The 27,443-nt window shown below is 41.0% G+C and overlaps 1 protein-coding gene across 1 annotated transcript in view; it reads right to left on the minus strand.

Moving 5' to 3' along the window:
* The window catches only part of LOC100746922 (cuticle protein 7-like), an 85,341-nt gene extending 57,901 nt beyond the window's left edge, over window positions 1–27,440 (minus strand). The window contains exons 1-2 of the mRNA XM_033319318.1: window positions 26,164–27,440; window positions 25,541–25,761 (exon numbers count right to left, since the gene is read on the minus strand). Of these exons, the coding sequence (XP_033175209.1) occupies window positions 25,541–25,744 (204 nt within the window). The 5' untranslated portion in view covers window positions 25,745–25,761; window positions 26,164–27,440. The remainder of the gene's footprint in view (window positions 1–25,540; window positions 25,762–26,163) is intronic.
* Window positions 27,441–27,443: the final 3 nt, after the last annotated feature.

Consider the following 27,443-nt stretch of genomic DNA (forward strand, 5'->3'; position numbering starts at 1 on the left):
ATATATACGACGCGATTTTGGATGAAATTTAAATCATGTAAAGGAAAGAGGATGTAGATCTTGCTGTACATGGACGACAGTTGAAACAAGATATATAGTAACCCTATTAATCTATATGCTACACATTATACATGTGCTATATGCTTATATACTACACTGTATATTCATTGCTCCCTGATATTGCTAGACTCTTTTGCAGAGATACTCGTAAGTAATTTGTGTTTTTAGAAACGAAGAAAGCAATGAAGGGAGACGAAGGAAGACGTACTTTTTCTTTTTAATTTCAAGTTCGATGTCTTCCGGATCGCGATGTTACTCGTCGATTGATATTCGTCTGTTCATACGTTCAAGTAGCGTTGAACGTTATCGCAACTGAATCAAAAGATACAGTTTCAATGTACCGACAAATGAGTATGCCATTCGTCATAAAAACTCTCAAGATTCCATTGAACATGATGGAAGCTTAAGTTCTGAAACCGCAGCTTTAACTCATGACCGTGGAGACGAATTCGATGACCCCTAGGAAGCTTCAGGGGTTGACCCCTCTTTTGAACTTTGAAAAGGTGAAAAGGGTCGTCAAGCGAGAGACTGTAATCCCAGAATCGACAGTGTCACGAGACGAGCTCTTTTTATTCTCTTTCCCGTTTCTCTTCTGCCACTTGAAATGTACTCACATTTAACTACCCTACCTTTTCATTTTCTTTTCACTTTGAAAGGCCCACCGTGCATTACAATATTTTACTTCTGTAACTTTTTCTCTTATACCTTCGCCGGATTGAAAGAGGAAGAGGTAACTAGAATGAAGGATCCTTATGCGACTTTAAAACGTCTTTGAAATCCATTTCGGGAATGACAGCATCGATTTTGCATACACTTTCTACCGCTTGTGTCTGCGCGGGCTCGATGTTTCGCTTGTCGCAGCATTTTGTTGCGCTTCAAGTATGGGTACTTCAAGTGCACGACGAACATTCAACTTAGCCGAATATTGGTGGAATAATTAAGAATTATTATGTGTAAGAAGACACGCGTGTATACCGCGATATGATGAAATACAAAATCGTTAGAAGCTCTCCCTGTTGTATCTTAATTTCAACTTTCTGCAAAATTTAACGCGATATCGAGAGATACTTGATCAAGGTAATCTTCTAGATGATATTAAGCATATCTTGAAACAATTGACGAAGCCTAAGCCAGCAATGGTTTGGTTCACAGGAATGGGAATAGAAAATTGCTAATGGGTAGATAAATGAGGGACAAGCTATTGCAAACCGTACAGTCTTGAAGAGTTCCAATCGACGCTAACGAAACGATTTCTTCGTCGTTTTGCTGTGTCCGATTCTAGCTGCTTAAGGGCGAAAGCGTTATACACTCGCACCGAACCAGCAGTCGACTCGACCGCGATCGATTTCCTTAATTAAATCGTTTTGCACTCGAATTACGCGATCACTTCGCAGCGAAATAGATTCCGATAGAAGAAGACGATTAAAGGCTTTTACGATCGCTATTAAACACAGCGTCTGCCAACTCGCGGTACGTCTCTTCGTTTCCGATTTGCTTCTTCTTATTCTGCTCCCTGACTCGACGCCTTTTGCGAGCCATTGCTCATCAGGAGCGAAAATTGTGAACGCGATTTGTTAGTTCCAACGTCGGTCGCTCGTTTACAACGTGCTATTCCATTCCAAGAATTTGATATCATTTTTCAGTACGCCATTCTTTAAATACGAGAATGTGCGATGTCATACGTTTCGCTATAGACGCCGAGGAGACGATATTAAATGAATCCGACGCGACGACACATATCGTAGCAATTTGCAAACCCACAATGTCAGAATATGTTCATTCAAGCGCGTTTATCTTGTTCTGTGTTCACTCTCTTATCAAATTTTGGGTATCAATTTATTAATCCAATAATTTCGACGAAACAAAATGTCGATGTCTATCGCTGTATCGCTATTTTTCGCGATTTAACGCGCACGGTGTTTGTTTCCATGACTTTCTCGTTACGCTACCGATGTATGTTTTATGTCTGCCATTTCAGTCGCTGATATTTTTGAAATTTTCGTATCGTACTTTATAGCATTGTGCAAATGCATGCATGAGATTGTTTATTTTTACAACCGATGTTACGAGACAATAGCCTTTTCACACAGCTACCGATAGAGTCAACTCTAATTCATACGCCAGGTATTGCGATAACTCCGTTCGGTTCCTTCGATCGGACACAAATAAGACCAACGCCAAGTTCTCTAATATTCAATACGACCAATCAACTAGGAAGATATTAAATAAATATCGGTTAAGCTGTAAAATACGACCATTGCATGATACGCGAAGCCGAATTTCACGCGTTTCTATTGTTTTGTTTTGCCGCGATCGATGATCAATGAGGAAAATTCATGCTGCGGTAACGAACGTGCAAAGTGAGATTAAGAAGAAGTTACGTAGTTAGCGGACAAATCATTTGAAACATATTTATAGCGACAGATATAGATAGGGAGCGTAACGAGTGCTTCGAGCTTACAACGCTAGTCCCCTCACGGCTATTGACGTCTACGCCCTATTTCGGATATGAATCTCTCCGCGATGGATATCAATGCTTTCGCGCTTCCTTTTACGTATACCAACGATATCGTCCATGTCGACGATATTCTCTTTCTTGCCTTGTCACCCTCTTGGGCTGAGAAAATTTTATATATTCCTCCGTTTCCACTCCACGAAGCAATAGGATCGATATGGACTCTCTTTCTCTGTTTCTCTGTTTAGTCGCGTTGGATGGAGTTTTACTACTCGAGAGAGCATCCTCCCTCTGCCCTCTTTTCCACCGTGCACCGGTATTCTCTCTTTCCTTTCTGCATTCTCCCTTTTCCTCTCTGGTCGTTTCTCTCGACCTCCAGGCTCGGGCTCGTCACACGAGTCCACTCGAAACGAAATTACCCGATGCAACGAAGGCCGATGTACGTGTGCGGGTTGCTGGCACGAGATGGCCAATTGGATGCGCGGCTATCGAAACATCAAACAAAACTTTTCTCCGTGCAAAGCCAATCTGCCGGCAGGCCATCGCGCCATTTACTACGTCGCACTTACCAATCGAGACGGCGAGCCTCGATTTCGAATCCGTGGATCGCTAATCGCTTACCGCTTCGTAATTTAAACCGTGCTCCAGTTTTCTGGTTGCCTTTCGCAAATATACGATGCCGGATCGACACCTGCACCGCCTCTTCCACCCTTCACGACCTCTCTGCACAAGCTGCCGCTCGCGTTTCCTCGGCATTGCTCGGTTGCTGCGAACCAATCGGCATCGATTATCGATGAGAAAAAAAGCCTGATGACGATTATCGACGCTGCGAATGGTCATATTCTGCCATGGGAATAAGCGCCGGCCATTGTCTGTCAATCAATCATTGAAGGATACTTTCGCTGCTGATAGTGACACGTTTCAGTATCTCTGTTTTCAGTAGATCATTTGCTTTGCCAGCGTTACTCGTATAATTAGTCATTGTACCTACATAATGCTCGACGTTCCTGCGAATCTCGTATCAGCCAGTTACGCGATATTTTTCGAGAAATCCTTGTATCCATATTGTGACGCCCCAGTTGGCACTTGGCCTGTGTTTTTCTCTCGAGAATTAATGTTATTTATCGATTTATTTGGATAACGCAATGAAACATCGACGTCGAAATTCTATTTGGAATAGACGGATAAATGATTTTTCCAACTATCTTTTATCCGATTAAACCGTAAATCCCACGTCCTAGAAGTCTCACTCGAACATAATGCTATTTATTATTCGCGATCCGATAAAATTCGTCCTTATATTTTTTTCGATCTTCGTTTTAATTACCCCTGTTCGAATTACACTTTTTAAGGTACTGCGATCAACTGGGGTTCAATAGCAACCCGTTATCGCGTATCTCTCATAAACATACAGCGTTTAAAACTGTATCGTATCCATGGCTTTACTATCGATCGGGATACGTATCCTCTCTTATAGGCGATTATCGATCGAAATTCCGTCGTAAACGATGCTTCTCTCGCATCAACGTGTATCGTTGAAAAAATGCTAACTTAGCGAAGACTGAATTAGTGAGTAAATTAGCGAAAGATGTATCGCGGATAGAAATATTTTTTGAGCAAGTGTCAATATCGTAGACTAGGGATCTCTATCTGTTTAATTAGCCTGCGTATTAATTCGATTTCTTCCAATGCATTCTCTGTATTGGTAGTATTTTTTAATCAACTAATTATTTAATTACCTACAGTTGAGCGAATCCGTCGGTTAACCTGCCAACGCAGAAAATGCATATTTGTTTGAAAACGTTTTAATACAATATTCATCGTGTTAATTTCGTACTTTATCGCATCAGACTCTAATGTAATCGACAACCTTGGAAATTTAATAATAAGGTTTAAATGCATCGTGACCGCGCTCCCTTCATTTTGATGATTTAATTATCTACGGTATCGGGCTAACATTCGCACAAGTTAATTGTGTCTCAGCGAGTTTCACGCAAAAGTATTATAATAAATGGCCAGTGTGAAAATACGAAGCCGGATCCCCGAAAATGAATTACCGCTTGCAGTCTAGTTAATGTATTAATAAGTCTATTAGCGATGCCACATCGCGTTTAACGCGCATCCATGCTGCTGCCCTATAATTAAGCTCGTTACGAACAAGCTAGAAACATTTCAAAGAACTCTCGACCGCAATCTCTATTTTCAATACAACAACGATGTTTCGATTATTTGAATTTCACTGGAAAAATATGAAAACGATATTTTCCTTGCAAATAGAAGTCCCGTATGAATCGCGGTATCTCGCAATATTTCACGTAATAAGTCGATTAAATTAATTAAGATTAATTTTCAATTGAAAAGTTAATATATTTTCCATAGGAATACATTTAGTTTTAATTAGCTAAATAGTTCGCACAATTTCATCGTTCTTGTAGATGTCGTGTCATATAACGAGGTAACTACGATATCCTAGCGTCAGCGTAAAATTTACAAGTTTGACGACCCTCTGAACAACTCCTGAAGTGGTTTTGTTTGTTGTTTTTAATTACATGTCGATGAAATATTACGCCACTATACGACTGGAGGTAAAGAATAAAATTGAAACAAAGGTAGCCTCGGAGCTTGGAATGAACGTAACAGCAGATTAATTTAAGATACTATTAATTGAATAGAAGCAATAGCGATCGCTGGAAATTCCATGTTTCATTTGCTGAAGCGAAATGTGAGTGAAGTTTAATTAGAAAGTTCCGGGACTCGAGGCATAAATTAATTATGTCGGCTGAGGAAACATTAAGAAACATTAAGCTGTAAAACGGACTCTGGTATGGTTGCCGGTATAATGACTTAAAAAGTGCTCTATTCTGGATATAATTTTGTTCGTTTTCGCATCTTCCGTTTCCTTTCACCGCGTCCTTACTCAGTTTTCATTGCCTCTCTTCTATCAAAGTTTCTTTGCCCCTCCCTTAAACAAATATTTCAATTACACATCGTCGCATTGAACTTCTCTATTCTTTCTTCAATTTCGTTCCTTTTTAAACTTCATGTCGTTAAACGGAAAGTTATCGTAAGATTTCAGCGTCGGGTTGGAGTTCTTGCAATTTGTAACCTGAAACGCGTAACAGTATTTTCGGAAATCGATCGATTAATTGCAGCTGCTGTTATAAATTGCCTTGAAAAACGATCTACTCGAACATTTTAATGAAACAGATTCGATGTTTAGGGACAGGGAGTAAAGGCAAAGTTGCCTGGCAGCGCATTTAGCAAGTTGGCGCAAAGGTAGTGAATTTAATTAATTAACCTAGCGAACGATTTAAGTAGCAGGGCGAAATTTACGAGTAGCCAACTTGTAGCCCGTTCTCTGTTTTCTCGCCTTTAGAGCGGCCAGTATTGTTTCACCGGCAAAGAAAATGAATAAATTGAAGGGACGAGAGCAAAAGTCGTTAGCGAGAGAGGGTTCATTCACCGCGATACGTCCGCGTGCCCGAACTTCTCGCGACCTTTCGTCTTTTCAGCGGTGACTCGTCTACCTCGGATGCGTTCAGCGATTTATGAAGTACTTATCCAGGTCGATATACGTGAATAGAACGAATGCACATCAGATGCCTAACTAATTCAGACGTTACTTTTGAAGAATTGGTTTGTTAAGGGGCTGCCACGAAACCAACTTTTAAGTAGACTTGTTGCTTTTAAACGGAAAGTTTTCATCGCAAGGATGCTGCGGCTATCGCGAGAATATTGCTTGCTTACAAAATTAATCTTATCGTATTTAAAGAGCGATGCGCTGTTTCAGATGCAAACTCTCACGAATCGTCAAGATCACACCATAATTCATTTAATGTTGCGTTGGACGATTCTTTACCTAAACCAGGCCACACACCGCGGGCAAGATGGCAACCAGATGTCTACACATGCTTATTGCGTACCCTCGATAGTCTTAAGGACCTACGATAAATCTCAGGAATTTTCTAGCTAAGGTCTTTCAGACCGAACAAAGATCTTTTTATTTCAAGGGTTCTTTACATTTATTGTTTACTACGGGAAGACACGGAAAAGTTAGTTTTTCTCACGTACGATGCCTCCCACTAGCAACTCCCTATCGAGGGCGGCTAAGACCCTTCCTAGTCCACCAACCTTCTTATTATGCAATCAGAAGCAATGTCTACTGCTCTCACTTTCCTAACCAAAATTTTTTTTTTTTATTTATTTATTAAAATTACAATCAATTCTCGCGTTGAGAATCCTAACCAAAATTGTCATCAACAAATCCGATGGTCCCGTGCGTTAGACCCATCACTAGCTTCGTCACTAAACTTCACTTATTCTTCATCGTTAGAATAATCAACATATCTTTACCGGGTTTCTACCCTTAGATCAATCACTTACTTAACATACGCATCAGTGTAACTATCTTCTTTACAAAGTTGTTGAAATAAACGTTAATTTATACCTGTTAATTCAGTGTAAACTCAATTGAACCACCCCCTATTAACCTAACAGAAATAAGGGGATCGATCGTTTCGTGGCGTCGATTATCTAATCGTAACGGGAATTTACGACTCCCGTTGACGTGTTTTCTCGCGATCGCGTCTCTCCGCGAATGATCGAATAAACATTTAATAACTTGTAAAAAACCGAGGTCAATCTTTGAAACAACTTATCAACGTGTCGCGCATGAAACATTGGCTGTCACTGTCGATATGTAATCATTCTTTTCGCACATAACGCACATAAGTTTGACGAAGGAAACTATACACAACCTGTGGTAGATTAAAGTCGAGCAGAAGACTGGCAATAACGCGGCAATAATTTATCGAGTATCGGCGTGTATGGACGGTTGCAAAGTGGCGTCATCGACGATGAACGATCTTCCTTTGAATACGTTATACCATGTGACCCGTAAATTTCCTTCGAGAATTGGTTTTGGAACGCTTCCATGAGTAAAGTACATCCACAAAAACCCTCGACAGCGGTAACGTAATTGGCTGTCGAATAGCTTTAACGAGGGCTGAAGATTTATGCATACTTTTTTATTCAGACTCAATCCTCGAATCGGACGAATACTCGAATCGACAGAATTTCCTGTGAAAATTGTTATGGTAATTAGCTGGTAATATACATGAATTAAAATCCGATTAAGCTCGATCAGGCTGGATGATACCACTCGATTATGAGTATTCGTAAATATAGAGCCATTATTAATAATCGCGAAACAATATCAGTTGCGTCATTTATATCAATAAACGTTTATCAATTGTTCTTTCCATCTCCTAGCTACTACAGGGCAAAGCACAGAGCGGGGACTGTCAAGGCAAGGAAACTTGCCAATTTATTTCGTTGTACCGTGCGATCAATTTCACTCTCGTTGATCATCTGCCTCTAAAAATATCTCTGTAGTCAATCGAACTTTCCAGCCAATCCCCTCAAGCAAACGATGTCTATTTCATCAAATCGAATATTTCTACTTTTCTCTTCCAACGCAAACAGCATAAAAATAATCGCACTTCGATGAAATATAATTTTCCTTCGATTCTGTACTTTTTATGCAGTTAGTTCAAAGTGGCTTAGTCTCATTGACTAGAAATCATTCTCTCGAAAATAATTCGCCCCCTAAAAACATCATAATATTCTAGCGAAATTATACGAAACAACAAAGAGCCTGGGGGCCCGTCTATTATGACGCGAAGAATCCCGTAGCAGCTTCTCACGGATTCTGCTATTCGGTCTTAACGACTTCTCGTAATACGCTGCACAGCAATTAAGAGTTTTTTTGTTGGCCAAAGTGTATTCACCCTGGAGAAGGGCGAGAGGGGCAAGGGTGGGTATGGAGCGAGTGAAGTCGAGTCGAGTCGAGTCGAGTCGGCCGGTGATGAAGAGGTGAGATCATAGAATGAGAAAAGGGTTGCTGAAGAACGAATTGTGGTACGAACGAAGGGCCGCAAAGGAAGCGATCGAGAACAAAGGGTTTGACGAGACAAAAGGGTCTCTTCGGTTACACTCTTGATTTTGCGATCGTCCAAACGAGGAAAATGGCGATTCGATGCAACTCTATGCCGAAGCAACAAAAAAATGTTCGTCTACTTTCGATTCCGTTCTATTTTGTTCTTGCATCCGCGTAAAAAATATCGGACCGGCGATGTCATTAAATATCCATGAACCTATGAACCGTATTACAACAATTAATATATAATATACGATAATAATGTATGAACAGTTTCCATTAAAAACTTACAAACTCATTTCCATCTTTGTTGCTTCAATGATTCGACTACCAAATATGATAATACGTTATCCGACAGTAATGCAATTACAGAGATTTTCACTAATACAAAAGTATAATTATCCATCCACGTTATTTCAGCAGGTAATCTGCCAACAAGTTGTTTGAACGTGAAATTGCTTTCAAAAGAGATTAAATTAGCACTGCGAACATCTCTCGAACTACGTAACGTAATGGCATTCCACGTTAATCCTGACATTTCTTATCGATAAAAGTACGGCTGTTCTTTTGATCGAGTAATAAATATTGGTCGATCACTGCAAGCGATAGATTGATCGGTCAAATAAACTCTACAAAGCGGTACAATTAGACACACGTGCTTAACTTTCCGTGACACAGAATGTTACACATAGCTAGTGAAAAATTGGCGTTTCTCATGGGCCAGCAAGTATCCAGAAAACTTCTCTACTTAGAGATGAGAAATTAGTTGGAAGAAAGTAAGAGAAAGCAATTTTCGTGCTGTTCTTAATGAAACCCCGAATCGCAAACAACGAAGGAGTGGAAAGTGGCTGAGACCGATTTATTCCTGGAGAACGATGTAGTTAGTTGGAAAAAAGCGTGTTTACATCGCTGACGGAGTGAAAGAAAACAATATTAAAAAGGAGCAGACAGACGTGTCCAGATGAAACATAAATTCAGCAACGTAGCGCGTCCGGCACGGGATACGGCACTTGTTTGTTTCGATCTTTGCGAGCCCGCGGATGTATCGCGTTACGCTCGGTGCAGCACGCTCGTTTCGCAGAACAATCGATACGTCGCAATTGAAATGCGATGTTTGCCCTCTATTCAAGCTGTATAATGTTTTTTGTTCGTCGACACATGTCGATGGTACACAAGCTGCTAGCTCTAGGAGGAAAAGGTGTGCGCACGGATATGGAAATTTACCTCTTCCAGCTAACGCCTCGCGTATTGAAACTACATAAACCACTGAACCGTGCAACGTGTCACAGTTATGCGGTGGGATTATTTAAAAACGAAGGAGGTGGGAGTCGCACGGTACATGGATTGCTGATCTCGCTCGCCCGACCTGAATCCACTAAAGATATTACAGATCGAATTGGATCGGCATGTAAAAAAATTCTGATCGGAACGAACAGCGTGGTTGCACGAACTATTACTACAATTTCATAGAACGCGGGAAAAGAAAAATTGTAAAGTGTTAGACGCACAGAATAATTTTGTATAATTGTAATAGAGAAGAAAGATCATAAACTGATCTTTTGTCGCATTTTTATTATTACGTTAAATGTGAGATCCAATGTACCAAAAGTTATCAGGAAAAGTAACAACGAAATAGATTCGACAAAATATATGTACTTCTAATTCGATGACCCATTCCTGGCATAAATATAAAACAGCGGGAAATGGAACTCGTTGAAGAGCACGTCAAACTTCTGTGTAGAAATGTTTCCTATATCACGATAAGGTAACGATTCTCTATCGCGTCTTTCCAACCGAGACTAACGAAGTTCTTCCAGCAGCTTGGAAGGTCGAACGATGGCACTCTCCTTTGGTTTTCATCGACCTAAATGCGTATCGTCGAAAGTTTGCGAAAAAAGACGATATGAAAGAAACTAAGAGACTTTTGGTTGCTTTTAAGGCCATCGTCGATTTAGCGTTCATGTTCGATTCGCGTCTCGTTCTACTCTTGTCCTCAATTTTACGGGAGTATACGGATGGATATCGACTACTCTTTCACCGTAACTATCGACGGATTTTACTTGTTTTTAACGCGTTGTGAATTACAAGCTTAGACGTAATTTTCCATCGTTTCGAAGGAAATTAACTTCTGAATGCACTTAACTAGAAAAATTACATCGCGAACGAAATTAAAATATCCAGGTTAATCAGATCGCGACGAGACAGACCAACAGCTTGAATTAAATTAAATCACGCTCGTACCCGTCCTTATTGGTCCTCGTTGAATCCACTATCCGTGCTCGCATGCGGGTTTCCTGAAGCATTTTTTGATTAATTATTCTCGAGTCAATGCGTTCGTAGGATAGTTAGGAAGCGAATCGCGTTACTAACCGATTCTTGTTAATGAGATATTTAGCCATCGTTTCGAGACAAGACGAACAGACCCGGTGATCAACGAATTTTCGAAAATTTTATAGTTGAAATTAAACATAAAAATTCGTCACTCTACACTTTGACGTTCGTCTTCCTCCGAAAAACTTTCTCCGAATTCGTTGGTCAGACGAACGGTTAAAGAACCGTTCACGTTTATTTATTCAATCGTATTTTTTCAACAGAAATGCAAGTAGCAAGGAAAATATTCAAGGAACTTCCAAATATTTTCTGTGAAAAGCTTCTGGGTCGACTGACGGCAATCGGGAAAAATATTATTTCCATAAACTGGAAAGTATCGCTGCAGTTTTTTTCACTTTGGCTATCGGATATATACTACGACGATGGTCGAAAACCGGGGCAAAGTTCTTGGACGAGAGAACGAAAGGCGATTGCTCGTCCCAAAAATGGGATTCGCTTTTTCGGTGGCCAGCGAAAAATTCGATGCCTCGAAGATATACATACTTTGATATGAAGCGGAAACGCTTATGGCGACCGCGTACGAATTTAAGTTTATGACAATCTCGCAATCCTCTCGACGTGACGCGATGCAATTCACCGTTGCGACAGGTTTAATTCCATTAAATTCTACGAAAACGTTCTGTGCGTCGGAGACTGTTTGACAAGGGAATACCTAAGAGCTGGCATTTACCACCATGTGCCGGAATAGAACTTTGCAAACGCTCATCAGGTCGCGTACGAGTTTATAAACTCGATGCCATATTCGAACGAGTGTTATTCGGGCAGTTGTTGTTCCAGAATGTCTCTAATATATGAAATTATGAAGCAGAAACAAGAAGAAACACGGTATGACATACGCAAATATCGTATAAAGAACAGTCGTAAACAGGATTAAGGAAATCCTCCATTTGCTTGGCATTTGTAGAAGATACGTACGTATACGTGTAAACGATTACACATTGTTACGTTGTAACCGGCGCCTCTTCTCAACTAATACCTCTCCTGTGTAGCGTTCAAACTCTGCCGATCAATTCAAAAGTTTCGGAAAGTGTCGGTTTATGTCAATGGTCTCGAGCATCCGTGTAAACGGTGAACTGTGCTTTGCGGTCTTCCCAGATCTATTAAGCTAAGCCAGAATTTTATACCGCTTCCGCAGTCACCGAAGACGAATTTAACCGATGAACGTATATCCGGTCGTGTCCTTTCGCAGGTTTAAACCCTTTCTTCGTTAAATTTGCTTCATGCCCGGTTAATTCGCTTAAGCAATCCAGCCAAATAATCTTCAGGATTAATCCAAGACTTTTAACTGCTTGCAAGAGAATAGGTTTTGTGCACACCTCTGCTATTTCTCGTTACGATGCAGCGTCTTTAGGCAGTGGCGTTATTCCGATAAGTAAGTTTCGAATTTAATTGAAACCAATTTCGGCAAAGTGGTAAGGGCGGCATATAAATGGGATTGTTGGCTGTTAGACGAGACTTACAGCGTTTCTGTAATTTTCGATAAGTGCACTATAGACCGGTTACTTTGTGTTCGCATTCTAACTGCTCGCGGGAGACATTAAGAATGAATAATTACGCTTACTTTGAGTCGTATTAACGCTCCCTCGAGATATTCGTCAAGTACTGTCATTGTATTCGACGGAATATTGTCGTGGAACGTTTCACGACGAAAGATTGGACGTAAATTGCGCTTCTTCAGCCTGACGAACATCCTCCAAACTGACAATTAAAACGTAGCTTATTAAATCGATAAATATTGCAAATGAAAATCGCAGAAAATTGTATCGCTTAAAGGACATTGTCGACTAAACGTGTTGGTTGAACTGCACGCTGTGGTCAACGAGACGCCAACGCTTCTGATCGATCGTTAATGTTAATTTATCGCTGTTAAACGGAATCGCGAATTGCCCGTGCACGAGTAGCACTTCAAACGGATCTTCAGTTTGCATTCAACTTCAAACGATCCTCGAGAAAGGTCTGAACAAAAGGTGCAACGCGATTTTTCTGTCTTCGACTTGGTTCTATTAAGGTCGATGCAAACGCTGCCTCCGACCGGAGTTAAGGATGAAATTGGATTTCCTGTCCCTGGTCGACAATTGTGGTCGCCCTTGTCGTGCTCCCGAGCCTTTTATCTCACGAATTTTCCTTTTAAACTTTTTCTCCCTTCCTTAGAGCAATCTCTGCTAGACGAAACGCTCTACTCTTCCAATACCTGCGACCGTTGACAGGACTCGACTCTTTCGTCGAAACACGAGGAATCCTGTTCGCTGTCGTAAAGTTACAAACTTGTTGGCGTAGAAACCAGAATATAACGCTTTTCCTACCACTGCTCGACGATATTAGCGATAAATTAAACAAGACGAATTAACCTGCACTTTGTCGCATTCGTGGAAACATTTGAGCAGAGGTAGCGAAACTTCCATCCTGTTTTTCAGTTTGTAGACACTGCAAGCTTTAAGAAGCTTAATCTTCCGTGACGTGCTGACTTGGACGCTAGGAACTTTGGCCGAATCTCGGGGGTGCGCTCGCATCTTTCGCTTTCCAGGTTAGCTAGCGCGCCTGTAACAAGTGGAACACACTCCAGCTAAACCATTCTCCAGGGTGCTATTGTTTGAAACACCTTTCGGATCTATAAACTATCCAGTCGAATTTCAACGACGGAGAACTTTTCTCCGGAATGCGCTAAGTATCCGACTGTTGGAGATCGTTCGTTTGACCTACGGATATTAGTGGCCCGAATTGAATCTTAAGCGTTCGAACGGGGTTAGTTCCGGTCCGAGAGACTAAAGTGGACCGTCGGAGTACCACAGAGCGGTCGTTACTTACTTACGACTATATCTGAAAGGGTTCTTCGTTCGGTTATATTTACAGGATAAATACATCCACTAAAGGCAATGAATAGATATAAACCAATACAGGAACCCGTATACGCGTCTTTCTTCGTTTCTGATTGTCCACTTCTCTTTGTGTGTGTTCAGGCGAAGTGTTGGACTGAACGAGAATCGTGGCACGTGGGAAAAAGTAACCGAAAAATCAAACGAGGAAAAGCTCGCAATAACGTTCTGAAGTGTCCTTTTCAAACGTTTGCGTGTTATTGGGGATCGTGGCTAGGTTCAATATCAATCGAAAGAATGGTTTCGCACGCGTACGCGTACGTGTGCATACAAGTTCGATGTTTTCGTATGGCAAAAAAACACGCAGATAATTCAGATCTCAGGGATTAGATATCTCAAGATTTGAACAGAACCGAAGTCCTATCTTCTATCGAACCACCACCACCACGTCCTATTGATTTCTGAAACATCTTCTTTTTATTTATAAGAAGAAAAAATTAGAAAAATCGGTATTGCAAATTGAACAAGGAGAGCGAGAAGAGAGATCAAAAGCAGAAATTCAAGAAGCAAAGACCAATGGAGAGTAAAAGTAATAATATGCCATAGTTCTCGAGCTCGTACGTTGTTCCGTTTGCACCGTTCGGATTGTCTTAGCGTCTAAGTTATTTGAAACCAACTTTCTTTCAAACGATAACTTGGCCGCTTTTAAGAACGGCCATAGTAAAGTTTTACAGTACGCTCGTTGCTCTACGTGTTACCAGAACTCCAAAAAGCGCATATCAACGTTTCCACTTTGTACGCAAGCTTCTTTTTATCGTAACGATCTGACCCAACGTTCCCGGTTGGTATATCTATTCGATAAAGCTACCAACTTTAGGTAACAACAAACGTCTCGGTGAAATTTTGCGTATTTCTGCGCTTTATACTCCGAACGTTATTATTCTTTCAAATACCAAGAGAAATACTTCGTTGCGAACTGCATTTCATAAACAGACGACTATAAAAATGTTTCGATCTTTCTGCCGTTCAAGAAGCAAACTCCTACACAAACGTTCTGCGTTTCTAACCAAAAGGACGAAAGTCGGTCTCAATGTTAGCGGCATTTCGTACAAAGAATTCGATTCCGAGCTAGGCAATGAAAATTTTAACGAGCTTGTCGCACACCAAGATCACGCGATAATGTACGACAGATCTGTTATCTCACCGTGAGTTTAGGTCGTTTGAAGTCCGTACGAGAGCCTTATCAATCACATCGCAAACGTCGCGTCGGGTCAAATTATATCAGACTTCGAAACATTTCCAGAGCAGAACAACGAGCTTCGTTCGTGGATAACGTTCCGCGGCGATTAATCGCTCGTGAATAAAGCCGCGACGCGCGTAATTAGAAGGTTATTTTCGCGGTCAATTGTTCGATCGAAAGCGGCGAAATTACACAACCAGAATTCACCGAATCGCCGAAAAGCAATTCGTTGTACGAACGTCCGACCATGAGGATGATAATTACGAGATCGAATATGCAATCGCAGTAACTAGGCTTCTTTTGTGAATTCTTCTTGCTTGACAATTATATAAATCAGACTTGGATTCCATGAAATCGGAGGTTCGTTACGTAAACGCATTTTCGCCGAGACAGCTTAAGAAGGAGCGCGCCAAAAAGAAAAAAAAAAAAGAAAAGGAGAGAAGGGCGAAATACTTGGCTGTGATATAGAATAGAATAGAATTTTCGAAAGTTTCTTCTCTCATGACCCACTTTCCTGGCCGAAAGTTTCGTGCGGCCGTTTAAGGGCATCGTGCCGCGACAAGCTTCTCCGAGCGGAGGATATTTTTCTTCTCGTGATTTCAGGAGGAATTATTACTGGCTCTCTGGCGGTTCTCTCTTTCTCTCTTCTGTACGATATATATCTACCGGTTGCCCAAAAAGTAATTTATGGATTCGGAACAATAACGTGCCATCCTATGTGATATACATAGCCCGAGTGGTCCGTACCCATATCCTCGCAAAGTTCAATAAATCGTTTAATCTACGTTCGTTAAATCTTGCTTGGAGAATGCGTGATGATGTTAGGGCAAGGCCGATTAGCTCGATACACAATGGTGATATATTACTGGGGTAAGAAAGCTTTCGGAAATATTGCGACTTTATCAGCAATGAAATTTGTTCTGGAATCTTGCCTTTCAAGAATTTCCCCTTATAATTGGAACATCCGATACATTCTCATCCTTATTCTAAAAAAAAAAGAAAAAAAAACGTCGATAATATATATTAATTTAGGAATAAGTAATAATTTGGACTAGATAATCCAGTAAAAAGTCGTCCAGTGAAAAATCTATGGTTCTGTCAATCTCGAAGTTCGTGTCGTATCGTATCGTCTGGGCCGATCGAACGAAACCAGCTTAAAGATACGATTGAATTTTCGGAGTGAAAGGTCGGGTAAAAGCGGAACTCCCGTAGTTTCTTTCCGTAGATAGACCTCGCTCGCAACAATCAGAACAGAATATATCGTTCATCGGTTTGACAACGGTCGCAGAGGAACGGGCGAGAGCAGACAGAACAGCGGCGCACCGTGATAGTCACAGTTTTGCAATGGAATAATACGAAGTGTCGGATAGAGCTGGCTGATTGCGCTCGAAGAAATTGAATTTCGCACGAAGCATCGAAGACCCAATGGCAGAGCAGGCCAATAATGTCGGGGTCACGGGTGGTGCGCGTTCAAACGAATGTGTATCTTCATGATTTCACCGCTGGTAACGATACACGGTGGCCAAGTATCGGCAACGTGATGGAATATCGAGTTGCGAGCAGCAATAGAGTTGCGGAATACAGATATTGACAAGAACGAAATAAAATCCGTTATCGATTAAATCGATCTGTATCGAGCTAATCTCGATTTCCATTCAGACCGAGGTCGTAACAACGAGTCGTATTTCCATCGAAACTACCATTGGCAGGATAATGATTATACTAGTTATTATGTTCCGATCATTCGATACTTCGAAAAGAATTTGTTTGCATCGTATCAATATCGCGTAGTGTTTTGTTGTCCGTTACATTTGTTTTCCGTGTTACCGAATTGTTGCGAATTCTCGACTAAAGAGTAACGGGTCGGATCAAACCGATCGGTCGATATCGCGTACCTCGAATAACTGAACGCTCACGATGGAATAGATCGAGTGTTAGAGTAATCTAGCACTGTATTTGCACTTGTATAAAAGTAAAGTGAGATGTTATGAACACGGCTGTGGTAAGATCTTATTGGGAGTGAAATATTTCACCCGCACGGTACGATGTCTGACGATGAACTGTCCTCCTATGTTGCTGATTCTCCCTACCAGCCGTTGGATTTCGTCTGTCCATCGTGCCTTTCCGGCTGAACTTCACCCGGGGTTTTTTACCTGACCTCGGAGTCATTAGGTTTACAGCTCGGGGAGGAAATGTAATTCGAAATTTCTTAAAGAAGGGAATGAGCCTGCCCGTGCCATAAACGAACAGCCACTCAAAATTCCGAACACGAATCGTAATCACGACTCGCGTTCCTATTCTACTGCCTGACTAAACGCTAAACCGACTACTTAATCAAGATTCTTCAACAACTTGCGGTTTAATTAAAATTAATATCATTCCATTAGTATCGATAGTCGCGTACAATGAAATATATTGGAGCTTTAAGCACACGGAAACGCTACGTCAGCAGCACAAACATCGTCTGATACGAGAAAGCGTGTCATTCGTTTATTCCACTCCGATTTTATTTACAAAGCATCGAACGTTTGATTAATATGCAAATATCGTATCGATTTAGCGATCGTGATATATTCGATCTACTGAAAAATTCGTTTGATTTATGAATGGCATTGTGCTAAGCTCGTAAGTAATTTTGCCCCGATTTTGCGTTTTATCTTTAAAGAAAATAAAACTTAAATATTTCTTTCGGGAGAACAAAGAGCCTTTTCAGACTCTCTACATATTATTGTTGAAGAAAGGTACAGCGAAATTAGCATTCTCCGTCTGGTCGTTTTCGTTGTTCGTGATAAACTTTTAACCTCGAGCAAGGTTTTTCAAAATTCCGTGAAGTTGCTGTTGCAACTTAAAAGATGTAGCCGCTGGTCGAAAGTTTATAGACGATGGTTGGAGTTCTAGAGAAAAGAGACTGGAGAAAAGAGAGAAGGAAGGAAGAAAAATTTTGTGACCGAAAGAAATACACTCTGTGCTCACCTATCCGTTCGATGCAGCAATAGCATCCGTAATGTATGAACTTCCGGCAAAAGAACGGGTCGTGCAACGAATAAATATGTGTATCAACGTCGTAGACAACGTTCGTTGTCCCTGCAAGATATCTGTGAAGCGAAACACGGAGAATTATCGCGACTGGATTGTGTATTAACTGTGATTAATGATACTAAGTTAATGCTATTAACCCATTCATTGCCAGGCAAATTCTATTAGTCGCAGATATAGTACTAAAATGTACTAAAACTCACAGTTGGCGTCACTGACTCCGTAAACTACGAAATATCTCGTAGTTGGCAGTGAATGGGTTAAACGTTTATGTAACTAGTAAATGAAAAATGGAGAGGCATATACGTCGTTATTTAAGCTTATTCGCATTTAAATAGTTTATTTATGTATATTTTCCGATGTGGTTTATTTATAGCTATGTTTTGTCTGTAGCACGGCATATGTTAACAAAGACGATACCATGAATTCGTCAATGAACAAATAAACGAGGAATTAATAAAACAATTGCGGAATCACGCGAGCGTAGTACAGCTCCATTTATCTGAACTTGTCGGGGCCAAACAGTTTATATAATTGGAGTTCGTACGTATAACAGGAACTCAGCAATTATCCCCTACTACCTATTATTTTTCGTTGATATAATAGGGGCGCAGTTTTACATAAATAAATTTAACCAGTAAATGTTGAGTTAATCGAGCATTAATTAAAACATCGTTCGAATAAATGGGGTTCTGTTGTACGAATGAAAAGTACGCAAATAAACGACGAGAAAATGTCTAACGATGAGAAAGATGATATGATTATTCCAACTATGTCTAACACCGATAGTTTAATACGTGAGCGCGTTGTCACATACCAAAACCGAAAGATATTAGTAGAATAATATTAATTGGAAAGAAAATTAACCAGTAATTGCGATTTGTTAGCTCGAATGACCCGATCATGATTCCGTTTATCGAGGCTAAACCGCGCAACGTTCATGGAAGACGCGCGCATAGCAGAATTGCCCTCATAAATTATGCTCCGAAACCAATTCGATCATCGACCGAAAGTCATGCGCGTCCAATTACGCGATTAACAGGCTGAAAACGAAATTACTCTCGCGAGGTCGAACATCGGCAACAGAATTCGATGCACGGAATCGCGTGTGTCGAAAATTCGTCACACGCCGCGCGGCACACGCCACATACCTTGCACCTTACACCTCACACCTCGCATTCCATATCCTATTTCGTTCGGTTATGGCTATCGATAAGCTAGGTTAAAAAAAAGTCATGTATATTCCGCACGTTGCATGGAACCGATCGCAGTAAAGTGGAAAATATGCACCGTGACTGCGTCCCCTGTGCTATGCCAACATGCTCTGATTACAGCCTTTTGTGTGCACGATAAATCTGAATGGTCGATTTATCGATGTTTACTTGAATTTCAATCTCGATTTAAATTGCACCAGCCGGATATCTGTTTATAATGACGGTCGCAAATCACAGAGCGAGAGAGAGAAGAGGGAATAACGAAACTGATATAATTTTCTCGTTCGATGAAAAGCGTCCGCTCTAGAAATCGCGGACATCTATATTTAATAATTAACATATATGACAACGGGGTAGAACCCTTGTTAGGAAAAATACGAAACGGCATTCATACATAAAAATTAAAATATAACAGAGAGAAAAGCAGAGAAATAAATTCTTGAAGCTATTCAGACTAATAAAACCCCAAGATTAATTAAACGTAATAAGAATGCTATTCGATTGACTGTTATAATGAGAATAACGATACTGTACAGAATAATGATAATAATAAAAATAACGATAATAGTATAATATAAAAGCGAGTATAAAATTAGATAGCAAAGTAAGGTAGAATAAAACGGAACAAAGAAAAGAGGGGAGGGAAGAAAAAGATTAAAAGAAATATCTCTATAAGTCGTGACATTCTCGGTGAATTGCAAACGAAGAATGCATGCGATCGTCGTCCGATCCTCTGCCGTCTCGAAACTGTGAACAACTTTTTCGTTTTGTAGCCGGCGAATGACGGGAAGAAGAGGAAGAATTCAGAAAGGTGGTGGAATGGGTGTTGATTCCCTCGTTTCGCCGATAGATCCAGAAATACCTCGACAGCGAGTAAGCTACAGCCCCATAAATCTGAAATCTGTACGATAAAACGCGCTGACACGGCAGCGATTGTAATTGCACCGAGTGCTCCGTGAACTGTGCATTTACATGGGACGCGTACACACCCTGTAAACAACATACGCGATAGAATGCCGCTTGATGTTCCACTTGGTGAACAAACTTTTCTGTTAAAGTCGTTGGGTGCAGCATCCACACACGCACAAACCTCTGTCCCATTTGCCTCCGAAGTTCGTTGCGATGCCAATATCTACACCTTTTCCCATACACTGACATTCTGTTTACACGCTTACAAGCGTCTGCTCGTGCTCGTACGTTGCTGTTCGACCGATGTTTTCGCGCATTCTCTCCTTTGATCTAATATTAGAGGACGTTGTTCGCCAATTGCTTTTCACCTTAGAATTATGTACAGTACTTGCTGTCTCGGAAACGCACACGAGTTACCCGCCCTGGCTGCGATTTCATACTGATGCGATCCTTCAACGCGCTGTGGTGTTCAGGAGGCGTTCAGCTTCGCAGTCGCTGATACGACGAAACAATTATGCGTTGTCGAGTTGTCGCGCAGTCGTCTGCAGACGATGCGCGTGTGTACGAAGCTATTTGCACGTTAGGTCGTGGATTTAGGTGCGAGCGTAAGCAATGGTAGTCGGCGAGATTCGAGTCGCGGTCGGTCGCTCAGTCGACTATCAAAACAATGCCATTTCTCACGCGGTTATGCACGGCCCATTTAAGAGACTACGACAGTGGCGTGCTCGCCGCTCCACTTTGCTTTCCACACCTCGCTTCATTTCATCTTCGATGAAGCCTTTACCTCGCGAAGCCACGAACTGCCTCGCGAATCCATCAAATAATTCACGCTCGTTCGCCTCCTTCGCATTACCGAACTTTCTGTTATCGAATTATGATATAGTTTCGTGCCGTGTCAGCGATCCTAGTTTCTTCCTTGCTGTACCTCTCATTCGAGTGTTACGCATTGGTTTGGTTGGTAAATCGCAGACAGATATATGCGCAAACTGCGATAGTCGAAAAAGTTACGGAATCGCACAATGTAGTATTTGTGTACCTTCGAATAAAATATCTCCTATAGAAGCAAATATAAACTCGGAAAATGACGTCGCGTACAACGTATGGATGTACTACTCGCAGCCAATCTAATGCGATAGCAAGCCATTCGTTTTGTGGATTGTACTTTCTACGTCATTTTATTCCTTACGTTATTTCTGTATTACGTGCTATATAAACATTTTATTTCCATATCGCAGAAACAGCTGATATATGTAAATCAAATATTATTTATCTACTATGTATGAAACGAATGTATGAAATTTTGTCAGATGCTATTTTAATACTTAACAATTAGATCTCGCAATTGTGATAGACATAAGTACACTAATATACGAACTGCATTCCTAAAATTTCTGATGAAATTTTATTACAGAATACTCCTGAATCCATTTATTCGAAAGGTTTTTCCTTCATTTCTTGTTGTAAAATACATTGATATTTTTAAAATTGTAGCATACCATACGTGTGCTGACAAGCACATACGCGATATAGTATTAATTTGTTCGATAAATTGTCAAAATCGAAGGATTTTCCGCGATCCGGGAAAGAGTGGTTGTTTGAAACGAGTAGTAAAGCTAACAAACTGTCGGCCTGTGTTAAAATATTCCGCACGTTTTCCTCCTAGAGTTTCGGTATGGATTTTAACACCGACCCTGTAATTGGTTTGCTATTTCAATTAAAATGGATTTCAATTAAAAACATTGAAAGTGTCAAATCTGATATGTAGTTTTTCAACTATATATCCATACTCGCGATTGATATTCGCTTCTTTTGGTTAATTGCGTTTGTATACTAATACCACTGTATCGATACTATAAAATAATAAGGACGTATCACAAAGAAATACGATTGTCGTGAAAATAAATTTGTTTTATTTTACATTTAACAATCGAGCTTAGCTCGGTAACGAATTGATTTTTCTCATTGTATAGCAAACTATATAATATCATTATCATCGAAACGTAAACGAATTATATCGGAAAGAAACAACTTGATCGGATTACTTGCGACAACCGTGGCTAAGGATTTCAATTTCATTCTCATTTCAATATCAATTTTCCAGTGCTGGTCTAGGTAACGGGAATTTAGCCGAACGTAATACACGTACCAAACGTTATAATCGATGTTGGAAAAGTTCGAGATACATCTCGAATTATATTTCCGTGTAATCTGATAATAGGCAGCGAAATGAATTCACAGACTACCCGCGTAACAGTGCATTAAAAGCGGTACTTTCATTACTTTAACAACGTAGCGTCGCTAACCTAGCGTTCATAAGATTCGGGCATAGCCTTGGTGTTGGATCGATTGTTTAAAATGCAAATATTGGCAAACAAAGAGGTCGGAGATAGGCGACAAAGTGATTCTCTACTGGAGGCGAATAATCTTGCAAGATCGTGGATAGCTGCATCGCCAATGGCGAACTTCCAAACGAATAAATTTTCAAGCCCTGCGTACCACGTTAAGCCTGCGTTCGAACTTAATCCGTAATTTAAGTTCCTCGATCGCGAATGTATCGATTCTATTCGTGGGTGGCGATAACGTTACGATATAAACCTGAGACAAATTTCGCAAACAACCACTGCTCCGGCGACTTCTCTTTCTTTTCTACTCAACCTTCCTCGATCGATCCAAGATCGTAGCCAGTTGCCTGTGGAAATCTCAGCTTCGAGCCAATTTCTCACGGTTGATTTGAATCGTTAATTGGAAGCGCTTATCGTCGTTGCAGCGCGTCGCCTAGCAGAGTTCTCTGTGTCTGTGCAAACGGCCTGTACATGTACAACTTAATCGCAAAACCATCTCCGTGTTCTCCTATCGCGGCTACCTTTCCTCCTGCTATTATCCACAGTTAATTACTGTCCGCATAATTGTCACCTTCTCCGGGAAATGACTTTGCCATTTAGTCCGAAATTCTACCACGCGAAACCCACTGAGATCGCGTCAAGTTATAACTCTCGGTGTCGTCCAACGCCCCATCTTCTACCACGTCCTATCACGCGAGCTAAATGGGAGTGAAATTATTATTAGCTAACTGGATAGATCTCCTCCTTTCTCTTCCTTTTTGCTTTTTCTTCGGAACTTTTTTCCCTTCCAGAGAAATAACCAATTTCCTTGAGTGAACGGTGCGCAGCACGCCGCGCTGGCACATAATATCATGAGCGTTACTTTTAAAGGCTACCGCGGTAATATGTAAATTTTGTAAGTGCACCGATAAAACGAATAGCCTGTGCTCTCGACGCGAGTTACGTCATACCCATGAGCATGGTGGAAATTGAATTTTCGTCGAAGAATGATAACTGTTTACATTTCAAATCCGCTGGACGCGCTACCGCTCTGTAATCCGTACTTTAGCCGACTTTCCGAACTCTACTGTTACGATTAAAAGAAGGAAAAATTGCATCGCGAGAATGCAATCTGTGCAATTTTAATCGAATTAATCGCACACGACGAGACTCGCTGGAATTTCAAAAATTGAGTCGATATACTGAAATCTCGCGTTCACTCCCTGTCATCTAAACCATTGACGTTAGCACGAAGGAAATACATATCTATTTACATGATAACACATCTGCGCATCACGATATCTCGTTAGGACGCAAACTTATAGGATTCAGTCAGGGGGGTATTAGATTCTAACGATCTCTCACTTCTCCGATTCGTTACCGAGAAAGCTAAAAGCAGTTCAGTCAAGACCCCGAAAGAACCGTTCCCGGCATGGTATTGGAGAGACGCAGGAGTAGCTATATCGTCGTGTCTACCATACGTCACCGGAAACTCTGAAAGCTCGCGACATAATTGGAGTTTCGAAACAGGCCGATCGGTTTCGAAAGGATAATTTATCGTGCCTGCAAAGCAAGCCGAGACAGTGGTGGTTCAGCAATAACCGGTTCGTCATTAGTGGGATCTTCTCAAACGTGCTTTATCATCGATTAAGACCTGAACTCGCGCGTTAAGCCCACCCACGTGTTATTTATTGGTACGTATGTTATCCGGATTCCTCTATTACCTTGCCTCTGTCTGTATAAATTGGGTAATTTACAGGGACATGTCTGCACCAAGCGTCGTAACGAGCTGCTCTGTAGCGTTAACGATCCGCACGGAACTTTCTATTTAAGTGCAGTTGCAACGAAAGGACAGGAAACTCTTTCGAAAACACGATTCTCTTTAAATAATATAATTTCTCAGCGTTTGAAAGACACGTTCGAGCGAAACAGAAAAAAAAGGTATCCTCGGCTGTTCGTTAACACATTACTCTTCGAGAACAGTAAATTCGTCGGTGTCAAGAAAGGGTTAATGGAAAAAGCGTATCTGTAACGTGTCCAATACCCCGTCTCCCTCTACACTGTTCTACCAGAGGTCTTTTTATTTCCCTACCACGCCACGTTCCAGATCATCTAGCTGAGACTATAAAACGCTGTCCGCTTTGCCCCTTCTTTATCTGTCGTCTTCGTCTTTTCGCTTCTCTCGATCTTCAGTCTCTCTATCTTTTTGCTTTAACCAGCATCCAGTACGAACGTGTCGTTTCACAGCAACGTTAGCTCGTCCGATGCTTTTTCTACCATGTTTCACCCCTTCTACTCTCTCCTGATCCCTCTACCCACGACTCTTTGGTGGTATTCTTCACCCTTCATCGCCTCACACGTGTACCGTAAAGTTGGACGCGCAAGTAGAAGATATATTCAGAAAACGTTTATGGTCGCGATACTTTCGCTAGGTTGAAAATTTTATTTAGGCCGAAGAGCCAACCATGCCGCGTCGCTGTCGTTGCTCGCGTCGTCGGTCGATGAAAATGATCAAGTAATACGAACAAAAAAAGTTTCTATGGTACGACGAGGAGAATCACGATAGAAGTTGAATATAACATTCGTTCGTTTTTTCAAAATTAAATATTTTTGTTCGACAACCGGTTTTCCATGGCAAACGTTGTTGTTGGCGATCATTGAGGTTTCATATGGAGTTCTATTTTCGAAATGGAGTTCGAAGAAAACTCATTTGCTTTTTCTAGAAAAAATAGGAATGGTTCCCAATTATTTTAACAATGAAAAAAAGAGAGAAGAACGAAGAAATGTTTTTTTTACCAGAACGTAACGTTTTCTACATTTCGATAACTTCTGGAACGTTTTCGTAAACCTTTTCGATTTGGTCCGAATATACTGCTACTACTTCGCACCGAACGACGATGGGGAAACGTAATTTTAAAATGGGATGATTATACAGGATGATCATAAAAACATTTTGTTTCTTTTGCATATGTCGGACATAGCGTAAATTGGAAACGTATCGTTAGCTTTCCCTGCCATAATTGTTTTTATTAACTCTGATATGCAGATAATGAAAAAGCAGATGCGTTCATCCATCTCGGTCTAATGAAAATGGAAACCTAAGGAAATATTGTTTTATAAAAATACGCATATGGCTCGAGATGTTTTATCGTACACAACTTACCTCGGTGTTGTGTTCTCGCAGTAACTGCTGCACGTAGAATGAATCACCCGTGACAGTCGTGTAACCCCGTTGGTGACGATGATTCGTGTTAAACCTACCTTGAGAGTTTGTTAGGCACAGTTCGTTCGTAACGTTGACTCCTCGTAAGCCGGTCGACGCAAACACGAGTCTGTACGCGGAATTCGCCTCCCTCTCGGCTGCCATTTCGTTTTGTTCACCTTCTCTTAAGAGAAAAAAGATGCGCATTACAAATATAGAACTCAAGGGGAACGCGATGCTAGGGTGGCTTGCACAACGGCCGGCAATTAATTTCACGGATAATTAGAAATTCCACCGACAAGAAAAATGCATCGAGTTTCGGTAGTGGATGATTTTACTTTTTTTTCCTTCGCGTTGGATCGAAGTTCGCAATTATTTTTAATAGAGATGCAAAGTTGAAAGTGCGTATAATTTGAGATGCAAAGTGTGTAACCTATACACAAGCACGTTTTTGCACGTGTCCGGGAAAAATCGCTAGGGGAAATTGAGCAAAAGTTTGAAACGCGACCCGAATTGAACGCGTCGTGAAATTTTTTTCCACCTGGTTCGATGCGCGTTAACTCCGCTGGCTCGTTAGTACTTACCATTCTTTTGTTCGTCGACCAATTTTCCTTCCTTTCGACTGGCTCGAAAACACGGTTCTCTCTGCTTTCTCACAATCTTCCCGCCTGTTCCGATGAAAACAGCACGTCGCGAGCAGCGAATTTCAGCCACGGTAAAACTTGGAAAAAGATGTCTTGTTCCCGGCCAGTTAGCCTTACTTTGGAGCACGGCCAGTTCGCGGTTATTAAGAACCGATGGACCGTATCCGCGACGTTTAAAGTTTCAATTTTCATAGCCTTGTCAAATCACGCCTTCGCAACTCCGTATTACGAATATTTTTCTACGTGTGTTTCTTCTCTAATATCATTGTTCAATGGGTAGAAAAAATATTCGCACGTCACTAAAATTTCAGAGAACAATTTGAAGAACATTGTTCGTATTTTCTACGCTTCCTTTTTTATCAAAAATCATCTTCCATATTCTTATTTTCGTTACAATCGCTATTCTTCCTCGCTATGTATACTCGTACAATGTGTAAAATTGAAATATGTACCATATTTTACGTTCACGGACGCGTTTTGTACTTGTTGCATTTCATCGTGATTCAATTAAAATAGGTTCGCTTCAGGACAATATATTATCGAAGCACGTGCAAAATATGCCTCCATTGATCGGTCGTTACGATGAGAAATCGCGTTAAAAAGTGGCATGACGTGCTGGCCGCTTAATCAGGACAACTATAAACGTTGCGCGCCTTTCTTCGTTGAAATGCTCGAGTCTTTAATTGGCGAACTACAAGTCAGTCACGTAACTAGTGCTCTACGAGCTAATGAAAGTCCCAAGTTTTTCTAGTTGTTACGCCGCCCCGTTGTGAAAGTTTCCATTAACGAGACCGAAATGGATCGCAACGTGGAAATATTTTTTCTCTCTTTTTTCATGAAAAACGAACGCGAGAAATTAGATAATTACGGAAACCCGATAGTTTGTGCATTAGCTCGTTTCGACGTTTACCGGTTCGTTCTGATTACGGTGCTGTTAACAGAAACGCGAAGAATGCATCGACGTGACATTAATGCAGTGTGAAAGGGTGTCACCGGTGCCAACGAGGTCCTTTGATACTCCTTAGTTACTTATCATCGGCAAAGGGAGCGTGTCGGCGATAAAGGATCATAGACGGCTCGGAATAAGTTCGAATAAAGACTCCTGAAGAAGGGCGTGCGCTGAAAAAGCTACCGTCTGTCTTCCGGGATCCGTTCGTTTTCACGGAACGACCTGAAAGATAGAAATTGCGACAAAGGAAGAGTGCCGTGGCTCGAAGAAA

Source organism: Bombus impatiens, unplaced genomic scaffold, assembly GCF_000188095.3.
Source record: "Bombus impatiens unplaced genomic scaffold, BIMP_2.2 scf_0146, whole genome shotgun sequence".
In the NCBI taxonomy this organism is placed as follows: domain Eukaryota; kingdom Metazoa; phylum Arthropoda; class Insecta; order Hymenoptera; family Apidae; genus Bombus; species Bombus impatiens.